The sequence below is a fragment of the Stegodyphus dumicola genome, chromosome 4 (assembly GCF_044657685.1).
Source record: "Stegodyphus dumicola isolate Sdum_Otavi_A_Nest chromosome 4, ASM4465768v1".
Classification (NCBI taxonomy): domain Eukaryota; kingdom Metazoa; phylum Arthropoda; class Arachnida; order Araneae; family Eresidae; genus Stegodyphus; species Stegodyphus dumicola.
This window is the reverse complement of record NC_140771.1, coordinates 89,614,548-89,642,069: the sequence shown is the minus strand read 5'-3', so window position 1 is coordinate 89,642,069 and position 27,522 is coordinate 89,614,548. Positions and strand designations below refer to the sequence as shown.

The 27,522-nt window shown below is 35.1% G+C and overlaps 1 protein-coding gene across 6 annotated transcripts in view; it reads left to right on the top strand.

Moving 5' to 3' along the window:
• The window catches only part of Pbp49 (proximal sequence element A Pbp49), a 117,883-nt gene that overhangs the window by 31,342 nt on the left and 59,019 nt on the right, over window positions 1–27,522 (top strand). For 5 of the 6 annotated variants that reach the window (XM_085815201.1, XM_085815202.1, XM_085815203.1 and 2 more), the window contains exon 2: window positions 13,742–13,831. The exons of the other annotated variant lie outside the window; for it this stretch is intronic. In XM_085815201.1, the coding sequence (XP_085671327.1) occupies window positions 13,742–13,831 (90 nt within the window). The remainder of the gene's footprint in view (window positions 1–13,741; window positions 13,832–27,522) is intronic. 6 annotated transcript variants of the gene reach the window in all.

Here is a 27,522-nt window from a genome sequence, read left to right as displayed (position 1 = left end):
GAGAATCCAAGGCATATTATTCTCAAACATAAAACTACCAATTACTTTGAAAATTTCACTTGCAGAAGAGATTCATAACATAAATACTCTTCAGCAGTTCATTTATCTTCTTCGAATCGTATGTAAACTAATAATTGAACAAAGTTTGTTATATCAGTAGTTTCATCCAACTTCAATGCAAAATGCTCACTGTGTTTTATTTTTTGAATAAGTGCCACTTTTATGGAATTTTCCATTTTGTGAATTGGTCGATTAACTGTATCATTTGTTAACAGAATATTATTAAGTTCATTAGCTGCTTTTTCATTGAATAATGTAAAAACGATATCTTTAGCTGCTGGTAATATAAGATTTTCTCCAATAGTGTAAGCCTGCCCAGTCTTAGCTATTCTTAGGCTTAACAGGTAATTAGCTTCCAAAGCTTGAAGTAACAAAACCTTTCATTACTTGTCTATTTTCTATTTTTGAACGATAATTTCCTCTTAAAATATTTTTCAGATTTATCCTTTAAAATGGCATGCTTCGATTCAAAATGTCTTTTAAGAAATGATAGTTTCATACTTTGATTGCATATAATAATTCACCACAGCCAACACACTGAGGTTGAGGGTCCATTTCATCTCCATTGATATCTCCATCTCCAAATCCAAATGATAACTTTCATTATATTTTCTAGAAACAATTTTTCGTTTCTTTTCAGTATTCTTAGTGCTAGTAGGTTGTCCTGGATCCATCACCTGTGAATCGTCACACTTCTGCTTAGTCAATCCTTTCCATTTTGAAAATCTAGGTTTATTTTATTATTTTTTCGCAAATATTTAAATGCACAATATATTACTAGTTCTTCAAAAACAGACGATGATATTCTCAAATCGCGTAGAAAAGTAAGGCATACAAAGCAACAAAAAAAAAAAAAAAAAAAAAAAAAATACTCATGCAATTTTTACAAATTTCATAGTTTGGTGTAATTTGAGTCGTAGACTTGAAACATGGAAAAAAAATTGGTGTGTTATTTCAGAAAAAGTCTGATTTATTGTCAAAAAAACTTTATTAGAGCAATGATATATATAAATTTAATACATATCCGAAGTCGCACATTCGAGACGTGAAAAACGCAAGTTGAATTTCGTCAATCGGCCCAGTAGAACGGGAGATATAGAACTGTACCCCTTTCCCCCCCACAGTGTACATCCAGAGTCGTGTTCTCGAGACATGAAAAACGCAATTTGAATTTTGTCAATCGGCCCAGTAGAATGCCCAGAGGAAATGCTCAGTGATTAGCAATTAATAACAATCAGCAATAGGGGGCTGATTGTTATTAATTGCTAATCACTTAGCATTTTCTCTGGCTCTTTGGGTTGGATTTTAATAACTCACATAGTTACCCTCTAGATTTTTGCTGCTAGGCGGTTGCTAAGGGCTTGTGAGGTTCCGCCTGCCCATCTGTCTGTCGGGACACCGTCGTATGGTCCCAATTCTGGGGTTCAGGCGTCCCTCCACTGGTTACTGAATTTGCAAAGGCTTCTTTTGTTATGTTTCTGATCAGACTTAGGACTGCATTTAGGATTTGAATATGGACACAATTATTAGACTTATGGCTTTTACTATTGAGGAACTCACAATTAAGCTGAGTAATAACACTATTACCACAAAAGAAAAAGGGGAACTTGAGTTTCTTCAAAAATTCTACAATGCGCACAATATGACACAAAATATTTCTGTTACTACACTAGATAATTCTTGAAATGACACAAATACAAACCCTCAGGATGATGAATGAAAACAGTCACAAATAAAAAATGAAAGGCTCTCCTAGTAAATTGAACACACATTCAACCAAAGAAATTCCACTCGATCAGGATACAGACAGTTCAGAAGCAGATTTTGAACATAGCAAAATTAAAGGTGACAGCACAATAGCTAAACGTAAGAAAAAGCCACCTCAAGTAAATTTATGTGCTACAAAGCCTCAGTCACCTATACCTCCCACTAATAATGAAAATGTTCAGGGAGAAATGGACACTCATTTGCACGATACAGAAAATCCTAACACTGCTACTGCTGAAAATTTAATCGCTTTTGGCGCAGATACTAACTTAAATGACAGAAAGGAACGTCTTCCACCTGCCATATAACATCAATGACTCAAGATACTCATGAGCTAAATTAAAAATACTGTTTGCTGATTTTAATCTTTCTGATGACAAGGACTATACAGGCTTCACACAGAAAAATGGCTTTAAAATTAAGGTCTTGAATGCTTATATTCATCGCAAGATGACACAGATTTTAAATGATGTACCATATGTAATTTCATATTTATTCTAAATATTCATATTACTAAAGAAATAAAATTAGCACCTTTTCTAATTCATTCATTCTATTTTTTTCTACCTTCTTTCATTCTAAATGCATTTAGTTTTTTTAGAATAACAGAAATCTTTAATTAAATCCAAAAATTCTAAAATGGAAAAGAAATTTGTTGAAGAAACTTAATACATAAAGAGAAAGAAAATTATTCTTCAAAGATATGTACAATTATTATTATGTAAATTAACCAGTTGTTTATAATTTCAGCCTTTACTATAATTTCCCATTTCCTCCCAGAATGTAAATCATTCAGATAGATTTTAAACTAAGGTTGTAAGACATAATTTATTTCTGGCTTCTACTTTCATGTTGCACCAGCTATGGTAATTTGTAATAATTCACATCTGCATTCTCGCTGCCGATATTTGAATTCATTCCATTGATAATTACGTTATCACGAATCCAAGTTTGTTACGATATATTACTGAGCCAGCTTAGATTAAAATTAAATTGTGTGGTCTTTGATTACTAGTCAACATTTTTAATTTGAACTTGACTGTTCGTGTTTAATTAGATCATCACAAGCTATAATTGATTTTACTAGCATAAGAGCATGCCTTTATATTCTATGTTCTTTTTAAATAAGAAGTTTATTTAAACCATTATCTGATTTTGTAGTTACTTTCAAACATAGCGATAATTTGCTGCATGTCTGTCGGGGGGTTAGAATGTTTAACTTTTATCATCTCAAGTAAAACATGCAGAAACTAGTGGGAATATTGGTTTGCATATTGAAAGAAATTTCTGATTGTTAGAAGAGATGCATAAAGAGAATGAAATTGATATAAAGTAGCCAGAATGTCTGCAAAGGCATCAAATTAAAAAGATGTGTAACTATTTTGTTGAGTATTGTTGCTACGAAATGTAAATGTTTTGTAGCTTTTAATGCATAGTTATCCTAATATCATTTAAGATTCAAAGTCATAAATTACATGTATTTTAATCTATGAAATGTTATTAGATTCTTATTTTAATGGTGCTTTTTAACAAGTATTTTTAAAAATAAGTATAATTGAGTAGTGGCCATGAAATCTATAATGGCCAATGAGTATCAAACTACCTAATTTAATTATTTGTAACTAACTGCTCATCCTTAAAAGTTATCTCTGCATATTAAAGTGAGTTATTGCCTTTCATTAATCCTTACTGTGGTCACAAGATATAGCACAAAATTGTAAAATTAATGTAAAACTTAATTTTTGCATCTAGTGAGGCTTAAAATCGTACGAAACAACTTATCACCTATTATGCTTTATTGGCTTATTGGAACCTTAAAGTATATTAACTGGGTTACGACCCCAGGAACTCTACAGGAAGCTATGACACCAACTGCATCAAGCCGAACATAACTAACTTTCAAAACTTGCCAACCATGCCTACATCAGGCTGTCATGTTTGTTCTAATCGGTAGATCTCTCTCTAGGCAACCAGAAGTGGAAAGCAAATCGATGAAGGTTTGCGGTAAACCGTAGTAACGTGTGACCAGAATGCCAAGAAACGGAAGAGAATTGCAAGTCGTAACTTCAAAAGTGAACTGAATAGCAGGATCAATAGAATTCAGCTGACGATGGTGGTTCGGTAGCTTTTGCAGCTGATGATGGTGGTTTGGGACGAAGGCGTTTGGATTACGGAGTACCTTTGCAATTAATTGCAATTACCTCAACATCATCGTTCATAAAATTGAAATAAATAAGAGAGAAGCAGTCGCTAAAGTAAAAAGAAAGAGCAGTTATGCTAAAGTCAAACGTTGCTTAGTATCCTCGTTGTTAAGACACAGGAGGAGAGTACAAGAGTTTATCACAATTGAAAGCCGATTTGCCCCCCTTAGTGAATCAACTTCATTTAGCTCAGGTACAAAGACAGAGCAACCGAGACGCAAAGAGCGGGAATGGTTGCTATGGTGATAGATCAGCTGATGGAGTGAGGCGCAGTTGAAGGAGAACCAGTCCTCGGGTAAGGTAAGGTATTGAATCCAAGCGTATAGCTAAGAGCCTTGGTGATGGTCGGAGAGTGGGGCAAAGGGTCAGTGACCAAAGAAGGGAGAAAGAGGAGAATCAAGCGGTTATGGAGGATTCTAAGTCTAACCTTAACTGTTGACTTAACTGGAGCAGTTTTGGGCGGCGAAGAACCGTAGGGTGAATGATTGTAAGAGAAGTTAAGTGTAGTGCACGAATTTAATTTAAAGGTAAATCTTGCGGTGAAGTTTTGTTTGTCAGAATTCAGCCGGAGGCGATTGCTGAGTGAAGAGATGAATAAGGCATTTTTTAAGGATTTAATAAATTATGTTTTAATTAAATAAATCAAGTCTGGCAAATAAGATCTTGGCAAAGGCAGGTAAAATTATTTCAGTGCAACACGGGGATGGGTTCGTGATAAATGATGCCAGATTAGGTCTGAGGGAAGTAGCCGGGTTAGGCCTGTGAAGTACTTTTAGTTTAATCAGATTAGTTTCCCTAGTCAAGCAGGCAAACCTTTTTAGGCTTCCTAGGGAAGATGTTATAAGATCTGTCCATGACAGCCCTAGGTCACTTGGCAGAGCTCGGTTGTGCCGGATTATAGACAGGAATAGCGTGCAAGACCAGGTTACTAATCTGTTCAATACGGTAAAAGAATTTTGCCAAAATATGCTTGAAAAAAAGCATCTAGGGGAGGAATTAATGTTGTGAAATAATGGCAGTGTCGTCTGCATAGAGTGCCAAATCGACAGTAGGTGATTGTGGAATGTCGTTTACATACAGGTTGAATAAATATGCACTTATTAATCCGCCCTCGGGACACCGGCCTGAATAGGCCGGGGGGGAGAGAGAGAATTTTTAACTTTTACACAAAAGTGTCTATTACTGAGATAGGAGTGCATTAGTCGCACAAAGTTAGCCAAAAATCTAAGTCGCATGATCTTGTGTATAATACTGATGTGCCAACACCTGTCAAATGCTTTAGCTATCTCTAAATAGACGATTGCTGTAGGCATTTGATTGCGAGCACCCGTGTGAATGATTTCCACTACTCTCAGTAGCTGGGCCTGAGTGGAATGTTTAGCACAAAAACAGAACTGTTGAGGAATAATGATATTTCGGTTTCGGAAGAAATCTTTCAGGTGTCCAAGCAATATAGTTTTGTAGAGTTTACTAAGTGAAGACAGAAGGCTGATCGGCCTGTAATTTTGAGGGACTTTTAGGTCCAAAGCAGGTTTTAGAATAGGAATGACACAAGCATTCTTCCAGCTAGTAGGATAATATTTTAGCCTTAGCATAGTGTTAAACAAAAATGCTAGGTAAAATATAAATTTAACAGGGAGGTTTTTAATCATGCGATTATTAATGTTATCCAGACCTGGTGCCAATTTGGGGGTTAAATCATGTATAACATACGCAATTTCAGTCATTGTTGTTTTTATGGGTTCTCCTGAGTCTGGTGCTGAGAAGAGAAAATCGTCAACCTGTATTTGGACTTCTCGCCCATGCGGAGTTCAGGTATCGAACAGAAGTTCAGTATTAGGTGAAAATTGTTCCTGTAGGCTGTCTGCAAGGCGTTCAGCCTTGTCCGTGTCAATGATTGCCATTTGGTCATTGACCGTGTCCATTAGGGGGAGAACGTCTGTTTTTGGTTTGGGTAGCCGAGCGCTAGCTTCCCAAAGGCTATTATTAGGGTCTTTAAGGACTTAAGATAGTTATTGAATTTATCATCAGAATACCTTTTGATGTCAGATTTAATCTCATTCTAGGGTCTTCATAGTTGGGTTCTGGTAGTTTCAACTCGGGTTCTTTGCCAATCTTTATGAAGACGATTTTTGATTTTGATTTTTTCTTTAATGTTAGCCGGGAGTTTGGAATAGTTGGGTCTAAATTTAGGAAATGAGGCCGCATCAAATGCACTTTTGATTGTGCTAGTGAGTTGCTTAACAGAGTTATCAATATCATGATTATTGCTAAGTTTGAGGGAGGGTAGTTTATTAGAATTCAAAATATGCCGAAAATTGTCCCAATTCGTGGCGACTTGCGCCAGTAGATTTTGATTTATTTTGATACAGTTAAGGGCGAGGTGAACTGGGTAGTGGTCGCTTGACAATTCCAAAATCACTTGTACTGAATGAGCTAATGGTATGTTTTTGAACAATGCCAAATCAATAATGGATGGAGCACCTATGCCACCAGGGAACTGATAATGTGTAGATACTCCTGGCACAACAATTTGGATGTGGGTGCCCTGAGCCCAATTTTTAAGCTTATCGCCATAGTTGTTGGCAGTGACGCAATCCCAACTTCTATAACGGGCATTAAAATCTCCTGCAATAATCATATTATTTAAGACTCCGCTAAGTTTTTGAGATCAGGGATAAAATTAGGACCCTCTCTCGGAGGCATATAGCAGGACGCTACTGCGATGGGGCGCAAATTTTGAATATAAATTTGGACAATAATTGCCTCGAGAGCCTCCATATGCAGAGTTGGAATTCTGCTGTGTTTCACAGTGCGTTTTACATAAATTTCAGTGGGCGCGAATAGCGTCACTGTTGCTAGCCGCTCTATCATTGCGGTAGCAGAAATAATTGGGAATATTGGCGCTACGTTCCTCAACCAGATGAGTTTCCTGAATGAGGAAGAGGTCCACGGCATGCTCACTGATGTAATTCGTGAATTTTTGGAAGAACGCCGTTTGCATTCCAGTATCCGATGAGGAGGTCTTCTCGAGGCGTTGAATGTGAAGCCTTAAGATGTGAGAGCACAGTAGCTCTCAAATATGAAGAACACTCTGTCATGACCAGTTGAGGCAGGGCCTTCTGGAATGCAGCCAGGATGAGTCCTCTGATCTATACCGAACTCTCGAGAGATCTGGAAGACACTCCTGAGAGTGTCGGTGCAAGAGTTGTTGTCAGGCACAGCAGGTTGGGCTAGAACCTGGGCAGGTGGTTTCTCTGGTATAGGAACTGGAGCAGATGGAGTGGCAGTTGGTCTTTGATCATGAACGGACGTTCTGCCGTGATTAATACGTTCGTTCGCTACTTTGGAAGAAAATAAGGGAGCTGTGCTGCTAAATGGAGCTGGAGTGGATACAAAATTTTGTTTCCCGGCTTCTTGGGAGTTCGAAATAGAGTTTGAGGGTCCCCTCTGTTTCTTGTTTTTGTTTGCAGGATGCCTTGGACAGTGATTCCAATTTGTAGCATGTCCTCCAGAGCAGTTTGCGCAGATGTTCAGTTCTTTGAACGGCTTTGGGCAGTCCCGGGCAAAGTGGTGGTTCGGTAAAACCATCAAAATTAGTCCTGTGAAAATTTGAAAATATAACGCTGATTTTTGTTGTTTGACTTCTGAATTAGATTAATATATTTTTAAGAAAAATCTCACCAAGCAACTTGTTAGAATTACTGAATTCGTCGGTGCAGCGTTCCACAACAATCAGAGTGTTGTGCTTTTTATGCTCAACGTGGCGAAAGCCTTCGACCGCATCTGGCATGAGGGACTCATTTACAAATTATTTCAACTTGGGCTGAACCGGGACCTGATTCTCCTAATTACGTCCCTTCTCAAGCAGCACACATTCGTTGTTGCTTATGAAAATGTCATCCCGAGACAAGGGCACATATAATCTTGCATCCCCCGAGGAAGTATTGTCGGCACGCTTCTCTACTTGTATTAGATCTCAGATTCCTCACCAGGTCTTGTGAACTACTCATTATTAACCTGTTATGTTAATGATACGGCTGTCGCTCTCATGTCTTTTAATGCTAAACATGCCATCTTTAAACTTCAGAATTATGCAAGCTCTATTGAAAACTGGTGTTAAACTTGACGGGTTAAAATAAACGCCCGCAAATCTCAATTACTTATTCTCTCCAAGACAATTAAGAGAAACAAGAATTACAGAAGCCTAATTTTGTTTGGCAAAATTGTTTTCATTGTTATTCAAGCAAAATACCTGGGAATCATCCTCAATCAAAATCTTACTTAGCATAATCACAGTAACAGTATTCACAGCAAGGCTATTGGTATTATCTTCATCATTTACTAGGTCATTATATATAATGCCTTCAAGGGTCATTATATGTAATGACCCAGGCATTATATTTTGGTATTGTATTTACTTTACGTATAATGTAATTATATATGATGTACATATTGATATGATGAGTAACGGATATTCTGCCAATGCGGATATCCGTTACTCATCATATCAATTTTCTTGATCACTTTTCGGTCATCTGTTTTTCAATCAATGGTGGACGCTGTTTTTCAATCTAGAAAAACAGGAAGTTTTCTAATATAAACCTGATCTCACACAGGGTTTGAGGATGAAATATTTCTGAGTGTCTTTTGAAGAAGCTTTGGGATATGTATTGGGGTTATATTCAGTTTCATTCCGTTAACCATGGCTAAGAAACTTTACTTAAAAACTTAAAAATTTCTCTAAAATCACCAGACAATCCACCTTTCCGTCTAACTGGGAGAAATCTCCTGAAAATTTACATTGATGGAAAAAGTAATAAAGGTAGGAAAAGATGTGTTGTGTGTGCTATAAACAAGGAAAAGCGAAAGCAAATGCCGTATTTTGATTGCAAAATGGGCAATGTAGAACTGTGTGCCGATCCTTGTTTTGAATTATTTTACACACACAGCAGAATTTTTAAATAGGAATTTAATTACCTACAGGTAATTCTTGCTTAGTTTTTTTTTTTTTTTTTTTTTTTTTTTTTTTTTTTTTTTTAACTCTGTATTTGTAATATTGTTTTCATGTTTATAGTATTTATTTCTGTGTGTATAGTTATGATTTTAATATTTTGCCTGTTTAATTTATTTCTATTAATATGATATTCTTTATATTAATACACATTAAAAACAAGTACATTTAATACGCAACTTCAAAAATTGAAGTCATTATATCAAAGTGCATACGATTTTTTTTTTTTTTTTTTTTTTTTTTTTTTTTTAATTAAGCTTAACTGCTGAAAATGCCTGTGCCAGTGGTGACGATCCATTTCGGTAGGTCCGGTCCCGTGACTGCACTTCATTCTCTACACGCTTGTCCTTAAGGGGTTAAACCCAGATTTTAACAAGCCAGAAAAGATTGATCTCATGTTGGGTGCTGAGCTCTTTTTTGAATTAGTTGAAAGAGTGAAAGATACAATAGTTTACTACTTTCTTTTTCCAAGATTCAATTTTTGGATTTATTGCTAGGGTGTTATTGTAATTGAAAGTTCAAATCAATATTGCTGGCTAATCTAAGTGCAATGCATTCATAAGTTTTGGCAATCCAAAGAAATAACCAACAAACCTCTCCGAAGCACAAAAGAGGAGTTTTGTAAATTGCACTATCAGAAGACACATAGGAGAGGTAAGAGTGGACGTTTCATTGTACAGATGCCTATTCGAGAAGAAGCACTTCCTCAATTAGGTAATTTGAGAAACATAGCTAACAAACGTCTTAATCAAACAATTTGTTAAATAGAAAAACAAACTTGAAAAGGCTTTATGCAGATTTTTTTAAGCAGTATGAATGCTTAAATCACATGGAAAGGGTTAAAGAAGAAAATCCTCCACCTGTTACTTTTTATCTTCCTCACCATGAATTTACAAACCTGAAAAGTGGTCCTCAAAAATTGTGCATTGTGTTTAATGCATGAGCCCATACTACTTCAGCTTAAGCCTGAATCATATTTTACTGTTGTTTCAAAATATTCTAAGATTGCTATAAATCGACATCAATCTCTTTTAAAATGTAACTTTTAATATGTACAATATTTACAGATCATCAATCAAAACATGGTGGTTCAGTTGACAAACAAATCTATATGCTTTCATAATTGAAAATCAAAATCTTTTAAATAGGAACCCAAGTGTTCCTAAAGTGTGTGAAGCATTTAAGCATACATCTATCGAGCTGTTGGTGGAGAGTCTTTGGAAATTCAGAAAGCACGTCGCGTTTCACACGCGACGCTAGCGCCATCTATCAATTAATCAAAATAATTTCCACAACTGTAAAGAGATGTTAAAGAAGATGTTTTTGATTTAATTGTTTGATTTCATAAACATCAAATAGCACTAGTGGCAGACGTTAAACAAATGTTTAGACAGATTTTAATTGACTCATTGCAAAGGGATCTGCTACATATCTGATGGAAAGAGCATGAAAATGACTCACCTAGTGTTTCAGACTGAACACTGCTCCATTTCTAGCTACAAGAACACTGAAACAATTAGCTTTGGATGAACAGCAGAAATACCCATTGGCTTCTGAAGTGACTCTTTCTGACATTTGTATTGACGACATAATAAATGGAGCCCTCTATATTCTGTCATTTAATTAAATAATCAACTCATAAAGATGTTCAGAAGCTGTGGAATGTATTTACATAAATGGAACTCTAAGACTGTATTAGACCTTAAAGTATCTAAAGAAGTGTTTCACTTTAATTATACTGAAACTGTCGGCATAATTTGGCAACCAGAATCTGATATCTTTACTTTAAAAGTTGCTTACCAAACTAAATTATCTTTTACAAAAAGATATGTCTTTTCAATCATTGCCTGCCTGTATGATCCTATTGGTTTCATCAGGCCAGTCAGTTGTAAAGGAAAAGTAATCCTTCTGAAATTATGACCTCTAAAATTGAACTGAGACATTGAATTACCTGAACCATTTGCCAGTGAATGGAATTGTTTTGTTTCAAAGTTCTGTCTTAAGTTTTTAAGTTAAAACACTTAAAAACCTTAAGCTAGAAAGATATGCTTTGCATTCTACCACTGATGAGAAGGCTGTCATAAGTTTCACCGATGCTTCAAAATCCACCGCATATGGAGCGGTGGTTTACCTAAAACCCAATCAAGATAGCTCTTGTTTGAAGTTAATGGCAAGCAAATCTCGAGTAGACCCTTTAAGGTCTATATCATAGCCACATTTGGAGCTCTCTGTTTCCTCTTCTACTTGTCAAGCTTGTTAAAAAGTTCTGATTTCTTTAAATTTAGACTTTGAAATAGTAACATTAGCATGGATAAATTGTTCATCACATCAACTCAAAGCCTTTGTTGGAAATCATGTTGCAAAAATTCAGACGTTATCAGAGAACTTCGAGTGGAAACATATCCGTTCGGAAAAGAATCCTGCTGATTTGGTTTCTCATGGAGTTGAGCCAGGCAAACTTTAATCTCTGATATTGTGGTTCAGTGGACTATTATTACTACTATTCAGTGGACTTGCTATTCTTGACATCAGTGTTATAGAAAAGACCAATTTGGATCATAAAGACTATGAACTTTACGAATGTGAATTGAAAAGATCTCTGTGAATTTCTCTTAGTATCACTTCTAATGCTGTTTTCATTAAGCATTTTCTTTGTTTAAGTAACAGTTTTGTCAAACTAATTCATATTCTTAGTTTTATTTCCAGCTGTTGGCAAGGTAAGAGGTCATCAGGTCCTATACTAAAGATGAATTTATGTATTCCAAGCTATCCATTGTAAAACTAGTACAGGGAATAGTATCCAAAAGAGAAATTCAAGCCCTTAGATGTGTAAATATCTAAAAGATACTCTCTTAAGTAATTTAAATTCTTTCCTTGATGAAAATGGATTATTAAGGGTGGGTGGCAGATTAAATAAATGATGATGATATACGAGGGTTGGAACTTTAATAGTGGCAACTATTTATTTACAAGGAATACAAAAGTGATTCATGTCACCATGTTTTACAGTCCTTCAATATAGTCGCCAGCATTGTGTACAACCCGTTTCCAACGATGTGGAAGTCGCAGAATACCTGTAGCAGCGCCTGTTTTGTTGATAGTTTGAATGGACCGGTCTACTGCTGCAAGAATCTCAGGAACAGTTTGGAAGCGAAGGCCACGAAGTGGTTCCTTCATCTTAGGAATTAAGTCATAGTCACAAGGGCTTAGATCTGGGGAGTATGGTGGATGTTAAAGCACTTCCCAGTCCCATCGCTTGAACAAATCAGTCACAGCTTGCGCTGCATGCGGCCGAGCATTGTCATGCAAAATGAGAGGAGCGTTCTGCAGAAAGTGTCGCCATTTTTTTCTCAAAGCTGGTCAGAGATTGTGCTCCAAAAATGAGCAGTAATACTGCGCAGTGACGATATGCGTTAGGATGACACCATCACAGTCGTACACAAGAATCACCGTAACTTTCACATTGCTGGGGTTCTGACGAAATTCTGAACGTCGTTGTGACCCGTGATGATGCCATTCGTTTAATTGGCGTTTCAGTTCTGGCTGGTACGATTGGGCCCAAGTCTCATCCAGTGTAACGATACAGCGTAAAAAAGCATCTCCTTCGCGCTCATAGCGCTCCAGGTGGGTTCGGGCAGCATCGTATCGTAGCCATTTCTGCATTTCAGTCAATTGATGTGGAACCCATCGTGAAGCAATTTTTCTCATGGACAGGCATTCCTTCAGAATGTGCAGCACAGTCACATGCGCTAATCCTGTTTGTCCGGCCAGCTGACAAATTGTTTGGCGGCGATCACTGTCCATTAGTGCAGCAACAGCTTGCATGTCTGCATCGCTGACACTTGGATGACCTGGCCGCAGCATGTCTGCCACGTTTTGGCGTCCTACATTGAATGCTTTCACCCATCTTGCTACGGTTCTGTAAGGCAATACAGATTCCCCGCAAGCCTCTTGAAGCCCTTGATGACACTGTCGTGCTGTACAACCTCTGGCACATTCAATTTTTATCCAACATCGTTGTTCTTGTTTTGAAAACATCCTAACAACACTTACTTTAGACCGCGAGCTAATACAAGGATCCGTTCTTCGCATCACTCCGCATGGGCGTGACGTAGGCAGGACGAGTCTTTTTGCTGAGAGGTAAGGTAGGTATGTAGTCCACATGTGGTATACGCGATATTCTTTGGTTTTGTTGCATAGCGTTTTTTCAGCTGTGTTGCCACTATTAAAGTTCCAACCCTCATATATAATATAATTTGGCCATTGGCTTTTAACTTTTCCCAGTTCTCACAATCCTTTCCCATTTTAATTGTTCGTTGTTTACAACAAAAATTTCTGGATAGTGTTAATTTATTTTATTTTCTGAGCAGCGTTAGCACTGGATTTTTTGGGAGGTTGAGGGAGTCCTTTTAACACCCTTATTATTTTTTAAATATTTATTATACACACACATATACATATATATATATGTACTATTATAATGGTTGTAGATTGAATTTTGCATTTTTTATTATCTTTTTTATTCTGATATTCTTGAATTACCTTTGAAAATCCCAAACATTGATTGATAATGATAATTTATCAGAGTTTTTCTATTTCGTTTGAGAGGTGGATGAAAAAATTAAAGGATAAAATTGTAGTTTTGTGTTATGCTTTTTATGTATTTTTGTTTCCTCATATTGTGTAATTACTTTAATAGGTTGGCAGCTTTGGAATGTCCTTACCAGAAAAATATTGAACTGTGCTCAGAACTTGAAGTACCTGAAGGTGTTAAATTGAAGACGCTAATGTGAGTCAGTTTGAAATTTCTGATAAATTTTTCATGCTTTCAGAAAATGTCAAGAAGTATAGCTTTATAAGTCAAAAGAAAATGAAACAATTTATTTCAAAAGAGAATGGAAAACAGTGCAATATCTCTGTTTGTTGAAGATGATAACTTTGAATAGTTCAGCAAGCTGAAATGTGTATTAAATTATACCTGGCTGTCGATGCTGAAGTGTATTTTGAATGATGATTTTTCTCCTCTATATGGCATATTCAGAAATGTTTTCCAAATTTTGTGGTGAAGGTAAGTATCCTTTTATTTCAGCAGTCATGTCACAAAATAGTAGCTTTCAATTTTATTCATATCATAACATGTAATAGACAGAGTATATGCAGTCTAAATTTATTAAAAACTACTGGCTTTTCAATGCACCATGAAAACTGACCCACATTTTTCATGAACCTCTTCTTCATTAAAAAAGAGGACACTTTTTATTTTGATTTTAATATTCTGAGCTCTTGGTATTTGTGGAAATGGTTTTGATTAATTGATAGATGGCAAAATGCGATGTGCGTTCTGAATTTCCTGAGACTCTCCACAGGCAGCTCGATAGATGGATGTTTAGATGCTTCGCACATTTTAGGAGCACTTCGGCTCCTATTTAAAAATTTTTTTTTTGATCGCATATAGATTTGTTTTATAACCGAACCACGGAATGCTATGATTGACGATCTGTAGATATTGTACATATTAAAGGTTATATTTTTAAAGTGATTGATGTCGATTTATAGCATTCTTAGAATATTTTGAAACAGCTGGTGCATAAGGCCGCGAAAATTGGATTTAGCACATTACAAGTGTGCGAAGACAGCTAAAGGTAAGACTAAATTTTCTGCTTTGTAAAGTAAAAATGGCAGATGAGTCTGTTGTTAAATTAAGAGCGAAACGTAAGGTTATCAGGGCCACAGTGTCCAAGATTTAAAAAAAAAATTGATACAGGGTTGAATAAAGAAGAAATTGATACAAGTACATTAGAAGAAAATTTAGATCAATTAATCACGAAATTGAAAGCTCTGAGTGAGTTAGATGCTCAGATAAAGCTTAACTTGAAATCAGAGGCGGAAGAGTTTGAAACATAAATTCTATCTTGTATCGAATATGAAGAAAAAATTCAGTTATGGCAATTCAGAGCAAATAAAAAATTGAAAGAATTAAATAAAGTAACAAATTCGGATAATGGAAACTCTCTTAATGAAACTAATTCTAAAATCGAAAGCAATAAATGTACGTTAAATGAAATGAAAATTAACCATCGCTAAATTCTATGGAGAGTATACCCAGTGGACAAGTTTTTGGAACTCTTTCAAAGTAGCAATACATAATAATGAATCTTTAACAAAGTTCGAAAAATTTAATTATTTAAAATCGTACTTATGTGGCAATGCTGCAAACTCGATAGAAGGTTTTTGTATTTCGGAACTGAACTACAATGAAGTTATTGAAATACTTAAAAACAGGTTTGTCAGGAAAGATATAATTATAAACTCACACATGCAAAAACTCTTGAATCTTACCCCAGTAACCAAATCCAGTGACACTTTAAAACTTCACAAACTTTGTGACACTATAGAAACTCAAATACATAGCTTGAAATCATTAGAAGTCACACCGGATAAATACAGTTATATGTTGATTCCGGCCATAACGAATGCTCTGCCATCTGATATAACCTTAAACGGATTCAACCATAAAACGGATTCGTTATCTTTTTTTGATGTGGATAACTTATTGCAGTTTGTTCGCTCAGAACTGGAAAGTCGCGAGAGAAGCAATCTGTTGCTCTCCACTCATAAATCAGAAAACACTTCCTGTGTTTATAAAGAGAAGGGTGGGAAGGGGAGTATCGCCTATTTCACTTACCAGCTGTTGGCGGCGGTTAAAGAAAACAAAACTACTATTTGGTGTCTGTTTTGTAATACATACAAATGTGTTACTGAAGACTGTGAATCTTTGACAGTTGATGAGAAGAGAAATTTATTACATAGGCAAGCAAGATGTTTCCTTTGTCTTAAATCGAATCACTGCATGAAGCTATGTAGAAGCGATCTTGTCTGCTTCAAGTGCAAAGGTCAGCATAATCGTTCAATATGCTTTCGTGCTGAAAAAGAACTAAATGAAAAAAATAAAAGTATAGAAGATTCGCATGTTCTTTCAGTATTCTCTCGCAGCAATATTAAAACTATTTTGCTTCAAACGTGTTATGTAACACTTCGAACAAATATGCTCTTGGTTTTAATTAGAGTTCTACTGGATTCAGGTAGTATGCGTTCTTTCGTGAAAAAAGAAATCGCGGATAAATTGAAGCTTCCTATTCTTCGAACAGAGACTCTTTCAGTATTTACGTTTGGAAATAAAACACCCATTAGGAAAACATTTGGCGTTGTTAAGATAAAATTACAGAACAAGGAAACACTGAATTTAAAAATCAAAATTGAAGCTCTTGTGACTGAACAAATTTCAAGTTCTGATTTACCACCTCCTAATGTGGATAAACACATTTTAGGCAAACAGTTAGAAGGTTTACAACTCGCAGACTCTTGGGATTCCAAAGAAAAAATTACTCTTTTGATAGGAGCTGATTGTTATTATGATATAGTGACTGGGAAACTTAAGCGTTTAGACCATGGAGGTAGGAAATAAGATGGAGTCGCCCTAAACAAGTTTCTCCCGTACCCTGCTCTGAAGCACTGGCGATCCCTACGTGGTGACCAAAACATTGGGTCATTTACCATTGAGTTCTATGGGATTTGACGCGTTCGGATGTAAATATTTTGTAATTACGTCGTAAATATACATATAAATGTATATATTTTCTTTTTCTACAACACTTCAGAGTCCTAAGTATGTGAAAACAACATATTTTTAAACAGCATTTCATTCTGAACGGAATTAAATGCTATACTTTTCACAGGACAGTTTTCTCAGAATGGTTTAATTTGAATGAAATATTTTCACAAGTTGTCGTTAATTACATTAGGAAAAAAAAAATAAGGTAATTCGATTTTATTCAGTTACGGTACAAAAATTAAGATCAAAGTTTATTGTATTATTAATATTAAAATTATGCATTATTTCTTTTCTATTTATAGAGCTTCTTCCTAAAATACTTTCTTAAATATGACATAATTTTTTGGCTTCTGAGGCATCTTTTAAATCGAAAAATGTAAGTCAATTTATAATTAATGCTCTATTCGGTGCAATTTAAATTAGAGAATTATTAGGAATTAGCGAAATACTTTAAATAAGTATTTCGCTAATTCCTAATAATTAAATAGGTATTAAATAGTACTTGACTTTTTCTGAATATTTCTGAAAGGGAATAAAATAAGTTTTTTTTTTAAGTATTATTTAAAACTTTTAACTGAGTTATTATAAAATGTAAGGGGAATAATTCTTTTAATTATACTTATCAGATTTTTTTTTACCCTTCATTTCAACAATACATATTCCAAAACTCTTTATTACGTTCTTAAGTGCGCATCTCATACCATTAGCTTTACAATACCTTTTAACAGATTGCTTTCCAATACGAACAATTCTTGCTTAAATAGTTTTATAACGTATTTGTCAACAGGATTTCAATTTATGTTTACAATTCAATATTAAAGTTATTATATATTTAGATAACATTTATAATCATTATAAATTAGATACATTTAATAATTAGATTTCTTCACAGTACTTTCACAGTTGTTTATAAGTGAATAAATTCTTCATTTCAATTTATATTATATTTATAAATATATATATTACATTTATAAATAATTTAATGAATATTTAAGTATTTTGTCAAAGGCAGATACATGCTTTTTGCAAGCACATGCATAAATACCCATACATATTTCCTATTTTTCATTTCCGGCATGTGCAAATCTTTAATTTCTGTGCATTCACTATATTTTTCGTGTAAAGTAATTTATGCTAATTTAGCATACACCCGAAAGTTTTATATAAAAAATATATATGAATATAATTTGAATGAAAATTATAAGTATTATTTTTAATACCCACTCAAAGGTCAGTGTTTCTTCAAAATTCCTCCACGATGGCATCTCTCTCTTTAGGCAGATAGCCCTTGCATGTGTTAATCAATTTAATAAAAACTTAATCTAACCTATGTGCCTAATTACAAATATTTTAACATACATAATTTTATATTTATAAAACGTATAAGCCCAAAGTGATTATTTTTCAGATATATAAAATTAAAACGATGGGTTTAAAATGAGCAGCAGTAAAGCCTCTCCTCTAAAAAGTTTTAAAAGGTACATGTTACAATAATATATGGATGTGAAAAAAATTTGTTTTATTTAAAACATTTTGACGTTTGGAAAATAAAATAAAAGTAGCGAATACTCTATCAAGGGTATCGAAAGATGTATACAATTTTAAATGTACCGTAAGGTATTTTTCATTCTTTAAGCATAACATTTTTCTTAAAATCTATATTTTTGTAGTGCAACAGCTTATAATTTTATAAAACAAATTCATAATCAAAATCGCTGTTGTTAGTTATCGAAAAATAATCAAGATGTGATTTTTGCGTAAATGTCACTAAACTATAAAAATTGCTATTATCCATCACACTAATGAATGTTTCTTTCATGCAAAAGTGTCCCCTTTTTCGATTTCTATGGAACTGTCGTGTGTCGAAATACTATCAGAATCTTGTCAAGCGAGCTTCTGAATGTAAACAAAGAACACCCCATCTGGTGACCCAAGCTTCAAAGCAGTGCTTCACTTTTAGCGCGGGTTGGCCCCTCCTCCCTTTCCTACCTCCATGGTTTAAACAAACATTTAGTAGCTGCTGAAACGTTATTCGGTTGGTCTCTGTTAGGTTGCACTAAAGGTACAACGTATACTTCCACAGCCTTTAATATCGTAGTTGAGGAAGATATAATATCTGATCGGATAAAGAAATTTTGGGAACTTGAAAATTTAGGTATAAAACCTGAAAATGAATCATCCGACCCATTAGACAATACTATAATAGAAAAAATCAAATTGGAAATTTTATACAAAAATTCTCGTTACAAGCTTAGGCTGCCATGGAAGTCTGATAGAAAATATGAGTTACATGATAATAAAGCGATTGCGCTGAAACAATTTGAGAACTTTTTTATTTGTACCAAACAGTTCTACAGGATTAATTACAACAAAACATCATTGAACTAGTTCCAGACACTGTTGATAGTGAATCTCATATCACATTTTATTTGCCTCACAGAGAAATCATTCGCACTGATCGAACTACTAATAAAACTACACTGGTGTGCAAAAATTAAGGACGAATCAAAAAATTAGCATATCAGCTGAACGAAGAGGCAGAGCGGACAGAAAGACCAATCAGGAGATTAAGTAAGGTGATGTACGGTAGCACATGCGCAGATATGCAGGTAGACGTAATGGGGGAGTGTCTGAGTAGTATAAAACATGTTGTCGGTGTAAGATCAGTATGTCTGGCAAAGAGATTGCACGCCGTATAGCAGTTAAAATCACACCATGTTGCTGCCTCAGCGAGAAATGGCGAATAATAATATTTAGACGACATCTGGCTGCTTTTACCCGAGGTCGAATCATTGGGAAGTTGGAGGAAGCCCGCATTGTGACAAGTGTGGCTGCAGAGTTCGGAATTGCTCACAGCATCGTTTCACGACTTTGGAGACAATTTCAAACTACAGGAACAGCTATCCGGGGGTTTAGTAGTTGTCGTCCATGAGGAACCACACCCGCAGATGACCGGTATATTGCCTTACAGGCCAGAAGAAACAGGCGGCAGACAGCAGGAGAAATCACTAGACACCCGACTCAGGTGACTGGACGACCGATATCGCGTTTTACCGTGGCCAGAAGACTGCACGGTGGTGGTTTGTTTGCACGACGCCCTGTACGGTGTGTACCTCTAATGCCTGCCCATCGGAGAAGGTGTTCTCTGTGTTGCCGGGAACACCGGAATTGGAGAGACAATGAATGGGGACAAGTACTCTTTACAGATGAGATTCAGTCTGAGTAGCGATTCTCATCGCATATTCATCTGGAGAAAGCGGGGAAGCCGCAATCATCTCTCGATCATCATTGAAAGGGACAGGTATGGAGGTGGCGGTGTTATCGCTTGGGGAGGCATCATGCTTGGTAGTTGTACAGACCTTCACATCTTCAACGCAGGTTCAGTCAACGGGACCCGTTATTGTAACGAGATTCTTCTTCCATATGTGCGTCTTTTTAGAGGCGCTATGGGTCCGCAGTTCCTTTTCATGGACGACAATGCACCATGTCATCACACAGTAGCTGCCGAACAGCTCTTAGAGAGTGAGGATGTTGAACGTATGGATTGGCTGGCACGATCTCCGGATCTCAATCCCATGGAGCATGTATGGGATTTTCTAGGCAGACGCTTGGCAGCTCGTACCTTACCACCAGTAACGATTCCAGAGCTTCGATTGGCGCTGCAAGACGAATGGGCAGCAGTGCCTCAACAACTCATTGACACCCTCATTCTCAGCATAGGCAGACGCTGTGAAACCTGCCTAGCAGTCAGGGGAGATCATATCCCCTATTAAAGACCGGATGTTTCTTGCTGGACACCCATCACAGGGATGTTTCATCCTTCAGTGGCATTGCACTCCATGCTACTTTTTCAATAAAGCTTCTTTTTATCCCTCTGATTTCTCTTTTATTAAGTGTTGCTTACATTACTCATGTCCTTACGTATTGGGGATCTTATGGTATTAAATGTGTTGATTTGGAAAGCTTTTGTACAAAGTTATATTGGAAAAACCGTCTCGTCCTTAATTTTTGCACACCAGTGTATGTATCGTATTCGACGCGTCTCCACATGGACCTGAAGAAATTTCGTTGAATGACTGCCTGCATATTGGTCTAAATTTGTATCCTGACATTTATAAACTATTCTATTAGCTTTCAGACTTCATCCTGTAGCATTCACAAGTGATATGAAGCAGGCTTTTCTTCAGATAGAAGTAAATCAGAAAGAGATGTAACACATTTTCTGTTTACTACCCATTCAATGATCCACAAAATTTTATAACTTATCGGTTCCCTCGTGTGTTATTTGGCGTAAATAGCCGTTTTTACTGGCTGCAACCACTAAACACCATTTGAAACAATATGAGAAAACCTAGCCTGCCACTTGCGAATTTCTAAATGATCACATTTATGTAGATGACATCATTGAAGGACACCAAAACGTTGAACTTGCTTTCAATACCAGTTTAGAATGCATCGACATTTTTAGAGATGCTAGTATGATTCTATATAAATGGCCCGCCAATTCTCAGTAACTGCTTGAATTGTGGATTATAGAAGGTATTTAATCCAAAGAATCTCCTCGAGTTTCGGAAGCTAGAAATCCTCCATTGAAAGTGTTAGGAGTCGCCTGGGACAACAAAAATCACTCGATTTACTTTGATGTAAAAAATTTGATAAAATTTTTATCAAAACAAGTTAATACCAAACATTTTGTCCTACAAGCAATAGGACAAATTTTTGATCCTGTAGGTCTACTATCACCGTTTGTACTTAGAGTCAAAATCATATTGCAACAAATTTGGACACTTGCTTTAGATTGGGATGATGAACTACCAGAAAATTTATGTTCTGTATGGAAAACCTGGTGCAAAGAACAGGGTTCGTACGGTCCTTTTAAAAGTCCTTAATTTTGGCCAAAATGAATAAACGGTCCTTAATTTTGCTCATTTGACATTTCTTATCATTTCTAATGATTGCCATTCTAAGTGTGAATTACGATTTCTCATGAATATGGAATTAAAATTACACGGCTCTTAACCAATCTGTTGGCGGATTTGCGTTGCAAACGATAAAAAAAAAAAAACAATTAGCTACCCGAACGAAAGTATCGGTGTCTGATTGGCTATTCACCCAATCTTTCGAAACAGGTGTTATCCATAAATTTAGGCAGATTGTGACGAAAGCGTGAAGCCGGAAGTTCTTTAAGAGGCGAAAGTGATGATGAAGGGGCTCGAGAAAAAAAAAAGGGGGGATTCTGAAAATATTTGCCAAAATTAGAGCAATTCCAACCTGGAAGGCCACAACCCTTCCATGAAAATTCACATGAAAATTAAGTTTCGTTTTATCATTTCAATTTGTTTTTACACGGTTTTGCTTAGCTTGATTTCTGTGTTCGTTTCAATTAAGCCATAAATTAATTTTTTATCACCTTCTACGGAGTTTATTCTCTTTTGCAGAAACTATATGTATGGGAATCGGGATTATGAGTTTACTTCTGCAGAGGGTCTGTTATCGATTTCGCGAGAAATCTGTTGGCTCCATTTCAATTTTAGGTCGCCAAGGGCAAATTCGGTAACGCTAGCCGAGAAAAAGTGAAGTTCGGAAATACATTTTGAAGCTTCAATAGACAATTAAGTACAGTCAAAAGTCTTTAATCCGGACTCGTCGGGACTTCGACGATTCCGAATTATCGATTTTTCCGGATTATAGATCATAAGTTTAAATCTGGTAAGATGGCATGCAGAAATTATAAAATTAAAAATATGAAAGCGTAATTTATAAAATAATGAGCAATTATGATCTAAAGGGTATCAAAATTTACAAAAAAATAAGCTTAATATTTATTTGTTTACTTTATTAAACATTTCTTTAAACGCGCGTATGCGTAAAGCATACCCTACGCATAGCGGAATTACAAAATTGCAACCAGAAAACTATTTGATTTGTATTCGTGATATTTATAATGACGAGAAATTTGATTTAAATCATATCAAAGACGGAGTACATCGAGATTAAATACTACATTTAATAAGGAATTATAAGCCGAATAAAATAAAAACATCTGCCCTAAAGATAACGATAGTGCTGACAGATCAACTTCCAGTTCATAGCGCGCCGCGACGTCTCCCCCCCCCCGCGCAGAGCAGCGTGAAATTGATAAACAGATGTCGGAACGGTTAGATAAACAAAGGATATGCCTTTATCCATTTTTTATAGCAATTCGTTTTTTGTTTGATGGACATCGAAGCATACTTTCGTTTTCTAGATCCTTTGGGAGCTCCAGCATCGGAAATTCTATTTGACATCATCGAAAGTTCAAGTTTACTTTTATAAAATTGTTCTTACAGTCTGCAAAAAATAATAAGCCGGATCCAATTCGAAGATTAAGGAACAACGCAATCATCAACATTAACTGAAATAGATAATTAGATAATTTTAGCTTATACCGTCCGTTTTACATTAAACGCGCACGCCAAAACGTATTCTGCGCTTGCGCAGACACATATGCGCAGTCGTAAATGTCTTGCGTGCACGCGTAAAACGCCTATGCGCATGCGTCAACGCGGCGCATGCGCAGAAAGATTTTAGCTTTGAGGTCCGGATTATAGATCATTCCGGATTATGGGTGTCCGAATTAACGACTTTTGACTGTATTTGGTTTAAACCTATGTTGTTGATAGTAATGCATAATTTTTGCTAATTGCGATACAATCATTAGTTGAAAATAACTAACTAATTAAAAAATTTTTAATATTTTTAAAGCTGAAAACAACTAATTGAAACTAATTTTCCTGAATTAACTAGAGGCAAAATTAATTTTCATGAATTACTTAAGTTATTGGGTAGAAGTTTAACTGAAAATATACATTCCGTATTATATATATATATATATATATACAGTACAAAGTCCGAGGTCTGGACTCGTCGGGACTTCGGCGATCCCAGATTTGAGATTTTTCCGGATATTAGATCATTTTAAATCTACTAAGATGGCACGTAGAAATTATAAAATTGAAAATATGAAATCGTGATTTATGAAATAATGAAGCATTTATGATTTAAAGGGTATCAAAATTTACAAAAGAAAAGAGCTTAATATTTATATATTTATTTTATTAAACATTTCTTTCAATGTGAGTTGTTTGATTTGTTTTCTCTGCTAATACTTTAGACTAATGCTATAGACATATAATTTCTTGTTCAGTTATTAAGTTCCATTGTTCAAGTCCTGTAATTGCTGTGTCGAGAATTCCGAATAACTTGTCAATCAAAATTTTTTCTCGTTCAGTAACTACTCTGTTACTTTCTTCACTATCGGTAGCTGTATTTTCTGGATTTAGAACCATACTACAGATTTCGCCCTCCGTTAATTGATTGAAGATTGGGCATTGTCATCGCAATGAAAAACTTCTGTTTAACTTCGCTAAATTCTGCCGCCTGGTGCGGCCATGCGAGCTCTGGCGCTGGTTCTGGCTTTATGTGAATAACAAATCAGTTATTCTTAATTCAAATAGCACTAAATATAATCGTTTGTCCTATGAGTATCATCAACAAAATCTATTTTTAGCATAAGGAAAGAAATTTCTGCTAAATCTCCCCTTGTCAACATTTTAGCGCATTAAACTTAAATCTGTAATCGGATAATACTCTGTTATTTGGCGTCGCTGCATGATTCATCACTCAAGTTGTCATCCGTTGATAAACATGCGGTGATGAAAGCAAAATACAATAAATAATGATTCGTGATTTCGGCATCAAGGATATAAAATATTAGTTGGTGTAAAATTAACAAATGCTTCGGTTTGAGATTATGCCAAGCAGATATGCAGCTATGGAGTCAAATTACTAATCACAAAAATTTATGCTAAAATAATTATTTCTTCAATAATGAGATATTTTATTTAGCGCCAAACTGAGATTAAGAATCGGGATTTCCAGCATGTTTTTTTATGATGAGGAAAAAAATCTAATGCGCCTGCGTAAAGCATACCCCTTCCCTTCAAAAAAGCCCTAAAAAATTGGTTGGTGGTAGCTTTGAGGTCTGCATTTTAGATCATTCCAGATATTGGATGTCCGGATCTCGGACTTTGTACTGTATATATATATATATATACATCTTTAAAAATATAACTTACCAGTATGGATTCACTCTTTTAAAGTAATTCTACTTTAATTAAACTTAGGGGATAATATAATCAATTAATCAATATTGTTTAGGAAATAAATTATATATATATAGTAAAAAATGTATATTTTCATATTCAAGTATTCACTGCGACAAGTATTCTTATCTTGTCACATGAACAGGCCTCTGTGGTAAGGGGCTCCTCTGTAAATAAAGCAATTGAAATTGAAAATTAAGTGACTCATCATACATTTTTCAACGCCCAGTATTTGATTACATAAAATTTTTTGGAGGTGTTCTTAATATCGAAATTTAATAAAGAAATGAGATCAACAGCAGCTTCTGCTAGAAGTGGAGTTCGTTATTTAGAAGTTCAGTATTTAGAAGAACAAAAATCTGTAACTAAATCTGAAAATTCAAAGAGGAAAAGAAACATTATTGAGGAAGAAATTGATTATATGAAGCAGAAGAAAATATTTCTTCAAAGGGACATTAAAGATATTAATGAAGAAGTAAATACTTTAGCAGATGAAGCTGAGACCAGCAGGAACATTGATTTATTTATCAAAGCAAATGAACTTAGAAGAATAGTTAAAGAAAAGGAAATAGACATAAATAAATTAGATGTTAAAATAGCTGAAAAGATTTCAGATTCAAAAAAAGCACAAATGTTTTGTATCTTTTATTGAACAGTTTATTATTCTAGTATCTTTCAAAAAACCAAGGAAATAAATTGTAGGTTTACAAATCAGTTATTTTAATCTGCAAAATATTCTTGCATTGTGATTATAATAGTATTTGACTGTGTTTAAATAAATATCAAATAAGTTAAATAATAATCATGTAAATCTCTAAAATAGTGACTGTTATTAGTGTAAAATACACTTATACTTGTTTTTCAAGAAATTATGTTCCTAATTTAATGTTATCTACTTCATAACTTGTAGGGAGTTAGTTTAATTTTCAAAATTGTTTTATGGTAAGTATTAAATTGAATTTAATAATAGTGCATAATACACACTTCTGTTAGTTTCTTAAAGTGAAATTGCAAGCATGAAGTGGGTTGTATGGATAATTGCTTTATTCTGTTCATTTTTTTGTTTGCTGATTGGTCCCCCTTTTTTTTTTTTTTTTTTTTTTTTTTGATGGTCCTTAAAAGTTCTTAATTTTCATGTAAGGAAATGTGTATGAACCCTGAAAGAAGTTTCCAATTTAGACGAAATCGGTATTCCACAATATTATTTTTCTGCAATCGTTAATAGTGATGTGGAAAAGATTGAGCTGCGCTGTTTTTCTGACACTAGCAAAAAGGCATATGTATAATTATACTAAAAAGTAGCATATCTGCGTATAATTTCTAGCAACGAACAAATATTTATGGTTTTTGTTGCTTCAAAGACTAGGGTAGCAGCTTTAAAACCGCTCACCTTACCTAGGTTGGAACTAATGGGAGCTCTTTTGTCAGCCAAATTAGGCACTATCATCGCTGAAGTTTAAGTTACGAGTTTCTTGTTTTTTCTGGACTGATTCAAAAATCACACTTTTCTAGATAGAACACTGTGCAAAGAAATTTAAGCTCTTCGTTAAAAATCGTATTCAAGAAATAAAAAATTTAACATCCCCAGAAAATTAGTATTATTGCCCTGGTAAATGTAATCCCGCTGATTTGGCTTCGAGAGGAGCTAAACTTCATGAGTTGAAAAATACACCTATCTGGTTTCAAGGACCAGAATGGCTTAGAATACCTTCTGAATTGTGGCCCCACAGAATGAAGAGAAACCTGTCATTGAGGAAGAATTAGAATACCGCAAGAACATTAATGATATTTATGAATTTGTGTGCACAGCAGTTGAAGAAAGGCTTATAGACATCTCAAAATATAGTAATTTAGGAAAATTTTTGAGAATAACTGGTTGGATAAAGCGATTCATCAGTAAAATCAGGAAAACAAACCATTTGACAGCTCCATTAATGACTGAAGAAATACTAGAATCTGAAAATTAATCAAATCCGAAAATTATTGGATTTGATCTGAACAAGAACGTTTTTATCCCAAAGAAATCGAGTTTCTGAAGCGAATAGAGTTGAAAAGAAATCATCTTTATATCTTTTTAAACCATTTTTAGACCAGAACGGGATACTGAGAGCGGTGGAAGATTAGAACATTCTAGTTTGTCAAATGATGAAAAACATCCGGCAATTCTTTCAAGAGACTCCTGGCTAACGAATTTGAATAGCAGAAAATGCACATGTTAAAATGATGCATGGAGGAGTTAAAATGATGCATGGATCCCAAAGGAATGTCAGTTTGTAAAGAAAATAATAAACAAGTGTCTTATTTGTAAAAGATATTCATTGAAATCTGCTGACGAGACCACTTTTCAACTTATAGAAGATATAATCAATGAGACACTACCATTCTACGTGTCTGGCATCGATTTCGCTGGACTGATTTACGTAAAAAACATCGAAGGAAGTCAAAAAGCCTATGTAACATTATTTACTTGTGCTATCACTAGAGCCATAACATCTAGAACTTGTACCAAATCTATCTGTAGATTCTTTCTTGATGGCATTCAAAAGATTCACATCTAGGAGAGGCAATTGTCAGATAATTTATTCGGACAAAGCAAGAACTTTAAAAAGTGGGAAAAAGGAACTCTAAAATATCCTAAACTATTGTCGAATGGAAAGTTCCAAGATATTCTGTCGAATGAAAGAATCATTTGGAAGTTTATAATAGAACGAGGAGCTTGGTGGG